At 47.4% G+C, this 15,700-nt stretch overlaps 1 protein-coding gene across 5 annotated transcripts in view; it reads right to left on the reverse strand.

Moving 5' to 3' along the window:
- The window catches only part of FHOD3 (formin homology 2 domain containing 3), a 482,415-nt gene that overhangs the window by 121,248 nt on the left and 345,467 nt on the right, over positions 1–15,700 (reverse strand). Inside the window, exons 11-13 of one of the 5 annotated variants that reach the window (XM_066246732.1) lie at positions 7,494–7,595; positions 3,290–3,628; positions 2,766–2,840 (exon numbers count right to left, since the gene is read on the reverse strand). The exons of the other annotated variants lie outside the window; for them this stretch is intronic. Coding sequence (XP_066102829.1) covers positions 2,766–2,840; positions 3,290–3,628; positions 7,494–7,595 — 516 coding nt within the window. The remainder of the gene's footprint in view (positions 1–2,765; positions 2,841–3,289; positions 3,629–7,493; positions 7,596–15,700) is intronic. 5 annotated transcript variants of the gene reach the window in all.

A 15,700-nucleotide genomic window follows, 5' to 3' on the forward strand; every position in this document is an offset into this window, starting at 1 on the left:
ATTTACATTTCCCCCAATCTATCCTGTGTTATTAAGTCTCGTGTGCTGGGCTGTTTCCCTTACTGTTTAGTCGGTACTGCATGTGTGGCCTGTGCTCAGGACCAGGTGCCCCACCAGGCGACAGGGACTCATATCACACATTACTCCACCAGCCCCCTCTGTGAACATGCCACCTTTGTGGGGCGTGGTTTCTGGCATTTGTGTTCCCTCCTCCTTAAGAACCCAACACTCTGCACATCCAGCAGGTTAACTGCGTCTCTGAGTATTGGTTTGGTTTTACAAGGAGATGCCCCAACCGCGGTTCCCTTCCGACCATCGCTATTCTATACAACCAGCGCGGTTCCCTTCCGACCAAAAGTGGGCATCCAGGAGAAAGTCTCAACGGGGTTAGTTTACTAAAATTACATTTACATGATGTTATGGAAGTAAGACAAGCATAACGCGCTTTCCCCTCCTTTGGTTTTTATAATGGCTGAGCAGTTAATTCAAATACCTCCCAGTCTAGTTTTGCTTCTCAGTTTCAGAGGAACTGAGTGGATCATGCAATTCACTACCCAGTTGTTGTTTTCTTTTAAATTCTTTTTAATGACTAACTGGTTGGTCTCTAGTATAAGCCATTTAATTGCGATCATCCCCTGATCAGTCAAATCTGTCACTGGTTACCATCAGAAAATTAATGGGAACAAACAATATTTAGACAGAATTCAAAAGTGTAGCAAATATTTAAAACCGTAAACTTTTCTCAGTTAAATCTAAATCAATCCTCATTCACAAACATGTTGCTGCTTTTTCACAATTTCCATGTATATCCATTTCAGCAATTTATAGGTCTCTGCTGCTCCCACCCTCCAAGGGCTGGAAGTGGTTGTGACACTTGGAGACCAAGTTTGAGGAACTGGGTCCCAGGAAAGGCCCATCAGCGGCTGTGAGCCCATCACCAGAAAGCTCTGGATTGCCATCAGGAGCTAACACCACCCTGCTGGGAAGATGAGGTTACCAAGATATTTGAACTTCAATGACATGCACCACTCCTAACTTGCACATAAAGGGCATAAGAACCATGATAGAGGCGATCCTCAAAAATTGTGGGAAAGATCACAGCAATGCCAGAGCTTTAAATCTGGAAAAAAACAGGTGGAGAGCTTGTCGTTCGGAGGTGTTCCAGCTGGAGTTCACAGACTCCTGGGGGTATACAAGGACATGAATTTTCAGATCCTCAAGTTCCATATTGGCTCTTTCTTAGAATGGATCTGCCAACGGCCATCCTAGGGACCCCCGATTCTCTTGTTCCACTCCCCCTTCCACAACTACCTCTCACTTACAGTGGGGGAGGGATAAGAAACAGTTTCACCCAGGCAGAATCTGTGTGGGATACCACTTTGAGCTGTAAGACCTCCAGGGTGCGTGCCGGGCAAAGGACTGTGATAGGAAAGCAGCGTGCCTGAGGCAATTCCTTAAGCAACGCTTAAGAGGGAGAAGGCGGTGCTTTCCTTACCCAGGGACACACTCAGAGCCAGGTCTCAGATACGGTCTCTGTCACCCACCCAGCTGCCTGCAGTCAGACCCCAGAAGTGAGATGCATATTAATGGATCTGAACTGAAACATGAAGTCAGACTGTTCCTGACGGTCTCGTGTGACTGAGGACTGGCTTTGTCAGTTAAGCATCTGGAGGTGTTTCCCATTATTAAATCAGTTCAATTCAAATTCCCAAGGTTTTGACAAAAATAAATTAAAAGCACATATACCATAGACAAATTACAGCCTTTACAATTACTTAAGTTTATGATTAAAAAAAAAAAAAAACTAGACAGGCCACTTGAAACTTTGAGAGAAGTTTTCATCATCTTTTAAGCTGTTCGTAAGCAAAAAGGGTTGATGACCGCAGTTCTAGATGAATTCTTCCATTCATCCGATGGAATGGCTGACACCCATAGTGATGGGTTGTTTCATGGTGTGAAAGAATTCCTGGAAGGCTTCACCAAGAGTGAGGTGTGACTTCTTCCTTGGCACCCAAGCTGAGGGTCCCCCAGGAAGACTCTAACCAAAAAGTCTTATTGAGCAGGACTTGCCTGAATGAGTCCTGGCAGGGAGCAGCCAGGGTTAGGGGCCGGGTTAGGAGTTATTGTGTACTTGAGTCCACGCAGGAGACTGACAAACTGCCTAAGAGAGAGGCCTATACACCGTACAGGTCAGGACCAGACTGTGGAGCAGGTGCCTGGGGTGGAAACCACTCCCTACCTCCTTAGCCTCTCTGTGCCTCGGTTTCCTCTTTCACAAAGAAGGGCAAGTAATAGAACCTACCTCTTAAGGATCAAGTTGATACTTTTAAAGCACTAATTTGTGGAAAGTATAGGCCTGGCTTATAATAAATGCTAGCAACTATTATTACCAGAAGATAGGAGTGGCCATGTGTGTTATCAGTTATTGATTTTGGACAGCTGATTGCTCCAAATACACAACCCTCTGGTCCCCATCCCCCCACTGTGCAGAAGTTTGTCATCCAGGCACTAGTCAAGGGCAGACAAGCACTGCTGATAATTCCCTATGCAGTTTTGATTTGCACACCTCCCTTCCCCTGCCTTCCTCTCCAATTTTATGAGTTATTGAAGTGTTCACATAATAGCATTAATGTCCATGAAGTGATTCAAACTGCAATTGCTGGCCATCTTGTGGGAAGTGATGAGCCCTCTTTGAAAGGAAAAATACATACAGTAGAATAAAAACAGAACGCTACTGAAAAGGGAAAGGAAATAAAGGCACCCACCTATTGGAAGAGAAAGACCGGAAGTTGTAAGGCTCAGAGGCAGAATACGAGCTCGAATGCAGAGAATCAGAGCAACTGTTAGAGGAAGAAACGCCCCACTTAGAATGCCGCATGGCAAGGCAGCTAAGCAGGTTGCTGAATTCTGCTAGTCAAGAGACCCTGTGCCAGAGAGATGAGCACGAGATGGGTCCGCTCATCTCATGCAAAACATATCTGACATATCTCAAAGATATGTCAGACTGTGCATATTTCTAAAACCTTACATTTAAAATCCATGTTTACTAATTGTATTATAACAAAAGAATCCTTTAATTCAAGCAAATGACAGTTTTCTTGTGCCCCTGGCCTAACTACTGGTAAGTAAGAATTTAGTCGGGGGTTGGTGAGTTAGTTCTCACCACAACTGCACTCTGCTCTAACTGGGATCCACACAAACCGGGAGGCAAACCAAGCGATGCAGTTAGTAGGCTGCGGTGCCTTCCCCGGGTGAACCTCACGCAGGCCTCCTTGTGGCCCGGATCTACCTTTCCTTCTGGGCCTCGGCTTCCTTCTCCTTGGTGGATAAGGGCGAGTCCTCAAAGTCATAGGAGAAGAGGTGGAAGGGGCTGTGGGGCACGTAGGGCAGCTTTTCTACCGCCAGCGAGGCCTTCGGGGGGCCGGGTGCAGTGGAGGAGGTCTGAGAGGCTGAGGCAGGGGTGGGGTGGGGCAGCAGGGCAGGCCCAGAGGACCCACTGCCCCAGGGGCTCCCCCCTGCAAGGCCGCTGGCTGGAAGCTGCTTTCCCTGCGAGGTGGTGCTGGAGGCAGAGGGGAGCGCTGGAGTCTCCTGTCCGGTGGGGTTCTGCTCTGGGGCGGGGCTGGCCTCGCTGCCGGCCCAGCAGGGAGAAGAGTGGAAGAAAAGGAAGGGAAAGAAAAGAGATTCAGGAGAGAGGGAGTGAAGGTTAGGAAAGAAAAAAAGACATGTAAAAACCCACTGCTGTCATGGCCACTTTCCAAATCCAGCTGTGCTTCTCGAACTGCAGTATAAGCACCAACACCAGAGCCTGGGTTCGCCCAGGAAGCCCAGTGCCCTCGGCTTGCCATTCTGGGAGACCCACCCGGCTTATGGGCATAGAGGCCCTTGGGAGAGGATTTAATGGAACCCAAAGGCTCTTCTGCACCTGCCCTTCAGCTGTCCTCTTTGCTACAAAGCCAGCCTGGAGGAAAAGACATCCCATAGCGCTATCCTTGGCTCACTGCCCTCAGCCCTTTCTCTAGGGCAGGTCTGCCTGGATAAGAGGGAAGGACCAGAGCTGCCAATAAGGAATGCAAAGAGCCAGGGGAAGGGCCAGCACAAGGATCACACACTTTCCCGGGCCCCCACCCCTGGGCCCTAGACACGTGTCCTGCGGGCAAGTCCCCTTCTGCCCAGGTGCAGCTATAAACACACCCCACCTTCAGAGGACTGGGTGCAGACCACGTAGATACTTTGGTGCAGACCCTTATAACATGAGAATTTATGTTAACTGCATTTTTCAAAATCACAGCCCCTCTCCCAAAGAACTTGACTCCTGGCCGTGCCCATTTGGGAATGGGAGGCGAGCTGGTTTCTTCCGACCTCACCATCTGAGCACCATCTCCATATACGGGCAGTGGTATACCTGTTTCCCTGGCCCGATAGGAGGATAAGACCACACTGATGTGCTAGATATAGGCCTGGCACGTGTGGTGGGCACACACGGCAGGCATGGAGGATGGGTATGTGTGGTGGGCACACACGGCAGGCATGGAGGATGGGTATGTGTGGTGGGCACACACGGCAGGCATGGAGGATGGGTATGTGTGGTGGGCACACATGACAGGCATGGAGGATGGGTAGGCATGGTGGGCACACATGACAGGCATGGAGGATGGGTAGGCATGGTGGGCACACGACAGGCATGGAGGATGGGTATGTGTGGTGGGCACCTATGGCAGGCATGGAGGATGGGTAGGCATGGTGGGCACATATGGCAGGCACGGAGGATGGGTAGGCATGGTGGGCACACATGGCAGGAATGGAGGATGGGTATGTGTGGTGGGCACACGCGGCAGGCATGGAGGATGGGTATGTGTGGTGGGCACACACGGCAGGCATAGAGGATGGGTATGTGTGGTGGGCACACACGGCAGGCATGGAGGATGGGTGGGTATGTGTGGTGGGCACACACGGCAGGCATGGAGGATGGGTATGTGTGGTGGGCACACATGACAGGCATGGAGGATGGGTAGGCATGGTGGGTACACATGGCAGGTATGGAGGATGGGTATGTGTGGTGGGCACACATGACAGGCATGGAGGATGGGTAGGCATGGTGGGCACACGACAGGCATGGAGGATGGGTAGGCATGGTGGGCACATATGGCAGGCATGGAGGATGGGTAGGCATGGTGGGCACACATGGCAGGCATGGAGGATGGGTAGGCATGGTGGGCACATGACAAGCATGGAGGATGGGTAGGCATGGTGGGCACACATGGCAGGCACGGAGGATGGGTAGACATGGTGGGCACACATGGCAGGCATGGAGGATGGGTAGGCATGGTGGGCACACATGGCAGGCACGGAGGATGGGTAGGCATGGTGGGCACACGACAAGCACGGAGGATGGGTAGGCATGGTGGGCACACATGACAGGCACGGAGGATGGGTAGGCATGGTGGGCACACATGGCAGGCATGGAGGATGGGTAGGCATGGTGGGCACACATGGCAGGCACGGAGGATGGGTAGGCATGGTGGGCACACATGGCAGGCACGGAGGATGGGTAGGCATGGTGGGCACACATGGCAGGCACGGAGGATGGGTAGGCATGGTGGGCACACATGGCAGGCACGGAGGATGGGTAGGCATGGTGGGCACACATGGCAGGCACGGAGGATGGGTAGGCATGGTGGGCACACATGGCAGGCACGGAGGATGGGTAGGCATGGTGGGCACACATGGCAGGCATGGAGGATGGGTAGGCATGGTGGGCACACACAATGAAGCAGCCATCAAGCAGCAAGGGGGGCAATCGAAGACACCACAGCCACAGAAGTAAACAGAATCTTTCCTTCTACTTCAAAGTCTAATAAGTTTACACCCGAGAACAAATAACATCAGATTAAGGTTAATAAATACCTCAGGTACTGTCAAGATCTAGCCCTGGTGTTTAATATGCACAACTTTATTTCCTAAAACTAAAAAACCTGACTCTAGCCTCTAATCAATAACACTTTCAACAGTCAGTCATGTAGTCATGGTGCTATCTGAAGTATAACCACCATCTATCTACCTGTGCAAACAATTCTATGTAAAGACAGCACGGTGTCAGTAGGGGTGCCATTGAGAGGTGCCCATTCTGGCCAGATTCCTCCATCTGGCCCATAGGTGCTGAACTGTGTGTCTGGTAGTTGAAGAGTCTGTGTGTGGAGTGGAGGGGGATGGAGGGGTATGAATGTGTATGTTTCAGTACATATAGAGCCATGACCTTGTATTTATTGAGGGTCTACACAATTTCCTGCAGCTAGTTTTTTTTTTCCTTAGGTGGGACTGTCAATTAAACCTTCTCCCTTCCCAGAGCATCCCTAACTTAAAAGTCACTATTCCCCCACAGGACATTTGGCCTGGGAGAAGAGCTCTAGTAAATGCCAACCCTTGCTGCCCTCTCATTCCGAACTGCGTGGCTCACCCTTTGTCACCAAGCCATTCCTTCCCTCTCTCCATGCCCTGCCGGCTTCCTCTCAGGTATTTCCAAAATGGTGGTGGTGGGGGGAGCAATCATTAGTTTGTCAGTTCCGAGAGGATTCCACGACCCCTGGGTATGGTGGGCATTTAGTGCATCGAATGAGCCTATTTGAGAACTTTTGTTTGTGCTGATGACCTAGAGAATGAGGCCACAGCAGCAAAGAATCACATGGACTTTGAAGTTAATAAGAGAAAGGTTTTACCTCAATTCTTCTAAGATCATTTTGATTTTGCTTATTTGTGTAAAAACTAATAGTAAAAATGTCAATTTGTAGCATAATCAATTAAGTGGAGGAAACCAACTTTGATATATTCAGGAATATCAGAAATTACCTATGCTCGATTTTTATTTTTAAACAGACACTATTTTCGGAAAATGCCTACAAAATTTAAAAATATCTGCAAGGCACCTATGTGTGTTACCATCGTCTGAAGACAGAAAGAATGCACGTTGGAGGCAGGAACAAAGAACAGTAAACTCTCTGACAGGCCCTAGAGCTATGTTAGTTGTTCTGGGCATGAAAAAAACACTCGGAAATTTAGCTGTACTGTAGAGTATAAAAAGTGTTCCTGCTCACTTGGATAAAAAACAAACTTGCATCATTCACATAGAAGTTACCCACACATTTTAGCTAATACTGTACTGGTAAAATTAGTAGAAAGAAGGAAACACACATAATTATTTTTACTACAGTGCTGAAAGGGTTACGTTTTCCTGTCAATCTGAGTGAGCTAAACAAGGGAAGGAACAGTGGGAAGAAAACCAATTGGGCGAGTTTTCCATAAAGCCTGGTTAGGAAGGCAGTATTTAAGTTCAGCTCTCTAATGAAAACGTGCTCAGAGATTTCTGCACACTAATCACTCTGTGGCTCTGTGTACAGGGTCAGTTAAGGTTTGCCAGGGGGGGCTGGTGAGGAAGGGAGGGGACTGGTGCCTGCAGACTATTCATTAGTGGGGGTCTGGGAAGGCCCAGTCCTCAGTACCTGTCCTTGCCCTGAGAGGGGGCATCATCCTCTCTCTCTTCCTCGGAATTGGGTTCCGTGACTGGCTGCTCCTCTTCCTCTTCCTCCTCCTCCTCCTCCTCCCTGAGAGAGGCCAGGAAAAGAGAAATGCAGACAGAGACAAGATGGAGAAGCGAGATAAACATTATAGATGAACAAGAAGATAAAGCACAGAAACTCCAGCTGGATGAAATGAAAAGAGCCCGTTCGATCTGTTAGGAGAAAGGAAGACAGTTCAGAGACAGGGAAATTTAAATGTGGGGTAGAGAGGCAACAACCCAGCACAGGCCAGATTTCTTTGTTGATTTGGCTGGATGCCACTGCCTTGCACCCCACCTGGGATGCAGAGCAGCTTCTGGCCTTGGGCGGGACTCGTATGGTTTTCCTCCTCCACACACAGTCACGCAGTGAGTGCTTGGTGATGCCCAGCTCCTGCAGCAAGCCAGGTTCTCACCTCTGCCCTGCACCACTCTTAGGTGGCACCGACCTCCACAGCGGGCGTGTGCTTGTTGCATACCATGCCCTCGTTCTGTGAATGGGATTCAGAGGGAAGGAAGGGAGGGCTGAGGTACCTCCACTTCAAGGGTGGACGCATGGCCTAGGTGGCGTCAGTCCGTGTCACCCCTGGGGTTTCTCCTGGTGCCTTCAGAGGAGCCAGAGCTGTGAGGCCACCCTAAGTCTGGAGCCTCCTGTAGCTGCTAGTGGAGGGAGACTGTCTGTGAGTGAAACTGACCCAAGAAAAGCAGAGTGAAGAGAGAGCGCAGGCAAAGCCGTCCCCATGACAAATTTAGAACCTGGACCCAGTACTTTTGAAGTTCCATTCTGGCTTTTTACTAATGGAAGACGATAAATTCTCATTTTTGCCAAGGGTAGTTTAACTTGGGTTTTGCCCTTGCACTAAACAAGGGCAGACTGTAATAACTGCCTCATTACCCTTCTTTGGCCTCTGAATCCTGTCAACATCTGAATTATGTCAGTGTCCACATGAAATACCTACCCAAGACCATGTAGGCTTCTAGGCGCCTTGACAAAGGAATTGAACCTCTTGAACTGCAGTGACTTTTACCTTTTTTTCACTTCAGCCCTGCACACATGGGTCCTCCTCACCATGATATGGAACTGGCCTACACCCTGCATCCAAACTTCCTATCCCAACCTCAAGCCCCCGGCACCCACTCTCCCATCCCGCTTCTCGAGAACCACCTTAACTCTCCTGCAATCTCACGGCGCCTGTCCTCTGCTTTCTAAACGTCCACCAGCCCCCACTTCCCTTCAGTCCTTATTCACCCACCACTTTCGCCTGGTCAAGATCTTGAACTCTTCTGTCTCACTGCCGGTCAGCTGTCATAGAAGCTTCACAAGACAGGTCCCTCCATATAACCAGCGTGCCTTTCGTGCTCCCTGCTGGTGGTCCCCCACCCCCTACTTCAAACGCCGTAGGTTACTTTGCATGTTTCTCTTCTCCGCCTAAAAGGAATCACACCATGACCAGCTTCTTCTGTTCAGTGTTACATTTGTGAGGTCTGTCCACATGCTTTACGTGCAATTGAAGACCATTGTCTTCATTGCTATATAGCATGCCCTTGTGTGAATACACCACAGTTTAGTTTATCCAATCTGCTGTTAATAACCAGGTACTTTTCAGTTAAAAATGACAACCTTCAGCCGGAGGCCACCTCCCCTCAGCTGGATTGGCAATTTGCAGATGTTGTCACTCTTGGTCTACCTAGCACCCATGAAAGCAAAGCAGGATCTAACCTGGTTTTATCACTCTGTTGTTGCTGCTTTGGTCCTTCTAAGCAAGCCTCCTAAACTCAGCTTCTCAACCCTCCTCTCACACAGTACAGACAACAAGATACCACTGGCACCACCCTCTAGAGCAGGGGTCCCCAAACCTTTTACACAGGGCCCAGTTCACTGCCCCTCAGACCGTTGGAGGGCCCAACTGTAAAAAAAAACTATGAACAAATCCTTATGCACACTGCACATATCTTATTTTAAAGTAAAAAAATAAAACGGGAACAAATACAATATTTAAAATAAAGAACAAGTAAATTTAAATCAACAAACTGACCAGTATTTCAATGGGAACTATGCTCCTCTCACTGACCACCAATGAAACAGGTGCCCCTTCCGGAAGTGCGGCGGGGGCCGGATAAATGGCCTCAGGGGGCCGCATGCGGCCCGCGGGCAGTAGTTTGGGGACCCCTGCTCTAGAGTAAAGGACAAAGCTGTGTGTGGTCCCCAGGAGACCTGCCCAGGGCCCTAGTGGAATCAGGTGGTCCTGAGAAATCAGTTATGACACAGGTATGACCTGTCTGTGGCAGCTAGTTAGAAAGCTCTGCAATAAGGTTTAGATAAGATGCAGGCCTCTGAAATGCCCCATTTAGTTCTGTAAAATGCATAAGATGGATCAAAATGAGATGAAAAAGAATATTTCTTGTTAAATTTATGACAAAGAAAGTGCCCCTTTGGGGTTTGCCTGCATCACTCTGTGTTGGAGGAGACTTAAACTGGAGTTTGAACTTAACCTAACAGTGACTCACACTTTCTGTTCATTTGAGGGTTTTTTTAGGTTACCAAGGGTCCAAGATGAGGTTTAAAATTTTCCAATTAGTGATCTTAATCAGTTAAGCCACATATCTGACCAACTGAAGCAGTGATTTCATTCAAAAATAGAGTTTTGTTATCCACCAAAGACAAAAAAGTTTCCCTCCTCAGATTTTTGCCAGCCAAGAGAATGAAAAGACATCTAACAGAGCCCAGCTGTTGCTCCAATGTTTCCATGGTGAGAACCCAAAGTTAGACGGGGAAGTATTTATTGTCCTTGTAGCACGCAAAGTTTAGAAGGCATTTAAAGTCCAGGCCCTGGATACTGAATATACCCAAGAACTGGACTACCAGCCAGAACCTTAATGCATAAGCCATTATTTTGCTATTTTGTTTTAGAATGAAATACTAATGGATCCAGCACATTCTTTTTGCTGAAAACATGGAGTAGTTTAATATAATGGAATTCCAGTCTGTAGAGTATAAACATCAATAGAAAAAAAGGAAAAAATAAAACCCCACATTTAGTAGCCAAGTCGCAAATTTATTCATGTGTAAAACAAATCAATCTAAGGACCATGAGCTGTCTCACTATTTCTTTTTATATACTTTGATTTTATGTTTTAGGAAAACCTTATTCTAAGCCACAGATACCAGTAAGGTGCTTTAAATGTCCCTAAGCAGTCTCACAGAACAGAAGAGAAACTAGGATGATGGCAGACTAAAATGCTCTATGACCTCTTGGAAACAGCAGAGACGCCAAGCACGGTCCCGGACAGGGAATTCAAGATGGCAGCCTGCAGAGGTGAAAACAGCCCTGCCCTGTGTCTGGCGTGGCTTCATCCTGAGACCCTGGGGCTCTCTTATCTTATAAAAGAAAGTGGAAGAGCAGAATGGGAGTCTCCAGCTCTAGTGATCTGTGATAGATGAAGAAACAAAATTGTGTGGACATTAGACAAGTGCTTCCATCTCTAGAAGTTGTCCAATCACTAGTCTAACGTGTGTTGTCTAGTCAAACTCATTTCTAAGTGTTTCAAATAATGGCACATCTTACACACATTCTGTCTTATGTTTTTTACAAATGGTAATGGAAATATGTAAATATGTAAATAAGGTAAAAGGTGAAGGACTCCTCGTTAGAAATGAGACATAATATGTGTGTGTTTAAGCAGCAGACATCAAATACAACTCCCACCACGAGGAATCCAGGCGTGTTTCAGAGTTTTAGTGCAAAGTAATATCTTTCTAACTCGTGACTCAGATTGAGTCTAAAACTCTAATTGCCTTTTTACATGCTTTGCACTTCAACATGCCACAGTCAACTCTTAATATGGTCATAAAGTACAAATAATTGACATTTAGAGATAAACCCCGAATCTTACATTTCAGCCAGGATTCTTCCCAATAACCTCATTTTCTATTTTCTATCGCCCCAAGTCATGCTCCAAATTACCAACAGTAACCACATGGACTTGTTTGGGTAGTATTTGCTTTCTGCTTCATTGACCATCTGCTGGTATAGATGCCAGTGAAGAATGAATTACATAAAAGGAGATAATGGGAAGAGAAAAAAGCAGCAAAGGGCCAGAATTATCTAGAGACCAAGGAAACTGGACACATGTCACAGGTCCTCATTTCCCTGCACACTTCCACAGTTCCCACAGTGTCCCAGTTTATGGGCTCAGCCTGGTTCAGGAGGGTGATCCTGGAATACCCTGTGTGTGTCCTACTGACTTTCCAATGCATGCCTCAAAGTCTCCACACCTCTCCACGGCCAATAGCAATCTCCAACCTGGTGATCCTCACCCTTGTGATGTATTATTTGAAAATATAAATACTTAGATCCTACCTTCAGAAATTGTGTTCAACTATTTGGGGGTTTGGACTGAGCATGAGTTATTTTAGTCCATGTGCTTCAGAGGGTTGGGAACAACTGCCCTAGTCCAAGCTATCAATGTTTTTCAATAGTTTTGCATCAGTAGCAACCAACAAGTGTTTCTGTTTCCATCCCCCTTCACCTCTGATCTGATCCAAACCAGTCAGACAGCCATCTGTTCAGGTGCGCATGGCTGAGCATTGCATGTCAGGCAACAACCAGACTCCAGGCTACGGTTTTCAAGACTCTGTGTGACTTGACCTGCTGAATGTGCAACCTCATCTCATCTCTCTCCCACCTCGGTGTCCCACTCTACACTCCATAACCTTGTCTCTTGAGACACCTAGTCGTACCCTGGTACAAATACCCTTTCCTCCGTTGGCCATTGAACATGGCAGTCCATCAGCCCAGGTGGCTCTTCCCATCCTTTAGGATTCAGCCTAAATGCTTGAAAAGGCTTCTTGGACCACACCCCACCCCACTCTTTTCTTTTCTAAAGAATCTTTTACATGAATATTTAACTACAAGTATCCATACTTTCTTTGAAAACAGTATAATATTACTGATAAAATTAAGTCCCCTTTAACCAGAGGTAACCACTGTTAAATTTCCAGATTAAAAAAAAAAAAAAAGACATATTACCATATTACTCTACAATCTTTTTCTAGAGAAATTGATGTGACTAGTAAAGTCTGTTGATACTTCCAATATGCTACCTTTGTTAATGCTGGTTGCCTTCCACCATATGGCTATTTCATGTTTGAATTATTGAGCCTTTCCCCAAATCTCTGCTGTTGTGATGTAAAGATAATTCTACACATGTCTTTGGACATATCTGCAAGATCTCTTCAAGGGCACACCTTTGTACCCATTATGTCTACCACACAGCCCTGTTTGCTCTCTTCAAAAGCTATACCTGCTGACTTGCTACAATATTTATGTGTCACTGTCTCATGAAGCCAGGAGCTTTATGAGGACCATATTTACCATGTATCCTCAGAATCAAGAATGCGGCAGGTGCAAGAAAATATGAGTTGAGTGAATAATGAATGAATGGATATGATTTCGTTCTCCTTTAGCTCTCGAGCCAGTGTTCCTGCCTCAATAAATGCAGGGCAGTAATCATAATATCAAAGTTCATAAAATGCCAGTACTGACTAAGAAGTCTATTCATGTAAGCTTACTAGAAAAACAAAACAAAACATACTCAGTATTGGGGTTTGTTTTCTAGAGATTTGCTGGTTTGCTCATTCACTTATAGACGTGAGCTACTGCGGATGTGGACCTGAGTCTCAGCCATGTTTTAACAAACATAAAAATCACGTCATCTTTGTGTCATGATTATTCTCCCCATTTCCTTATCAAAATTATTTACCCTGATGATTCAAAGGCAATTTTACAAAAACTTGTTATAGTTGAAAACATGTAAACAAAGAAAACTATCTCCTCCAGTCCAGTTAACTGCATTTGCTCCATTTCAGAGAGCCTGCCATAGGCATGCTGCCGTGACACCCTCCCCGACTCCGCCCGCCCGGCCCCCGACCTCTAGCAGAGAAATGCCTGCACGCAGCAGGTCCAGACTGGCCACTTCCTGGTGGCAGCTCATCTCTAGTCAATTTTTAATCTCATGTTTATAAAACCAGAACCACACGGCTGGAAAAATAAAACCTCAGGAATGAAATTATTTCTCTGAGGCGATGTGAATACCATAATTGAGTATTCCTGAGGTGTGATATAATTGCCTCTGAATTCCTTACTGAGTTTCATGTCTTTGAGAAGCACGCTGTATCAGGTGATCAAAAAGCATTTAAGCTGCAGATACCTGTCCCGAATGTGCCCGGGCATCCCTGAGCTCTGCAGGGTACTCTCCAAGGGCAAGGGGCAGGCTTCCCTCTTCTTTGCTTGGCCCTGCCTTCTGGGGAGCTCTCTCTCCAGGGAATACAGACTCCACTGGGGGCCTGCACTCACCCATTTATTCTATTAACAAAATCTGTGTCAGGTGCTCTCATGCTAAGCACTTTCACTCCTTTTATCCTCATAGGAACTGCTGAGGTAGGTACTATTATTACTGCATTCACAGAAGAGGAGCTGAAGCCCAGAGAGGTTAAGGAATTCTCCCAGAGCCACACAGCTAAGAAGCCAGGATTCAAACCCGGTAATCCACTCCAGCATCCAAGCTCTTAACCTCCGTGCTCTGCTACCTCTGCTATAACCATTTCTTTGTGGCTGGGGGAAAAAAAAAATCTCTCCTATTTAAGGACTGTAAGAAGCCATTAATTCTTTCTGCTTTCAGATTCTTTTCTGACCATCTATGTCTCCTCTCACCATATTCATGAGCATGGGGAGCCTCCAGCTCTCACCCTCCCCATCCTACCGAGGCCCCATTCTACCAGGAGAGTCCATTACAGCTTGGTACGGGGCACCACAAGACATATCCAAACAATGACTACAGCCCGTGTTAATTCTGATCAGTTTCTGAACCCTAAACATGACCTTGCTTAGGAATAAGTATTTTTCTACTCAGATACGATGCTCGTGTGGCCACTGGCAGCTGGCTGAGCTAGTGGTGTGAGACGGCACTGACTTGGGCCAGGGCTCCCTTTCTCCGCGCCTGCCCGCTCCTTTCCAAAGCCTGTTCTTAAAGGGCTCCCTTGCAAAACACTTCCCCCGCTTCCCTCTGCCTGGTCTTCCTTTTTGCCATGTCAGATTAGGCCTCTTCAACCTACATTTTCAGAGGCTTATTTCCTTGTTCGTTTAACCTTCTCCAGTAAAGAGTTATCACCAGGCTCTCCACACAGACTCTTGTCAAGCAAAGATAATCTCATTCCTTCCATGGCTGGATTCAATCAGCTCAGCTTAGTAATCACTAGGAAGCTTCTTTTCCCTTTCCAAACGGATCCTGGGCACTGCCTGGGATAGAGAGAGAGATGCTTACTCTGTCAAAGGCCACCTACACTCCCACCTGTCCCTTCATGAACAGCCAAAGAAAATCAAGGTCTTCCAGGAAGGGCTGTGATCATTCAAAACACAGATGGAAAGGTGTGCATTACAGCAAATGTGGCTTTTGCACAGGTCAGGAAGAAATGGATTTGACTGTAGAGAAAAAAATTCCTGGCCCTGGCCTATTGGCTCAGCAGTAGAGTGTTGAACTGGCGTGAGAATGTCCCAGGTTCGATTCCTGGTCAGGGCACACAGGAGAAGCACTCATCTGCTTCTCCACCCCATCCATCCTCTCACTTCTTTCTCTTCCCCTCCTGCAGCCATGGCTCGATTGGAGTAAGTTGGCCCCAGGTGCTGAAGATGGCTCCATGGCCTCTGCCTCAGATGTTACAAAGAGCTAGGTTGCTGAGTAGCTGAGCAGCACCCCAGATGGGCAGAGCGTATCCACCTAGTGGGCTTGCCCAGTGGATCCCAGTCAGGGCACATGCTGGAGTCTGTCTCTGTCTTTCTCCTATTCTCACTGATTAAAAAAAGGAAAAAAAGGAAGGGAGGGAGGGAGGGAGGGAGGGAGGGAGGGAGGGAAGGAGGGAGGGAGGGAGGGAGGGAGGGAGGGAGGGAGGGAGGGAGGGAGGGAAGGGAAGGGAAGGGAAGGGAAGGGAGGGAAGGGAGGGAGGGAGGGAGGGAGGGAGGGAGGGAGGAAAAAAGATTCCCAAAGCAAATCCAAGATTTGGCTAGAAACAAGACTCTTTCTTTCTTTTTGAAGTGCGCCCCCTAACACGCCCAAAGTGAATGGCTTGTCTCTTCCTGACACATCACACCAAGT

The sequence above is a fragment of the Saccopteryx bilineata genome, chromosome 11, assembly GCF_036850765.1.
Source record: "Saccopteryx bilineata isolate mSacBil1 chromosome 11, mSacBil1_pri_phased_curated, whole genome shotgun sequence".
NCBI lineage: Eukaryota > Metazoa > Chordata > Mammalia > Chiroptera > Emballonuridae > Saccopteryx > Saccopteryx bilineata.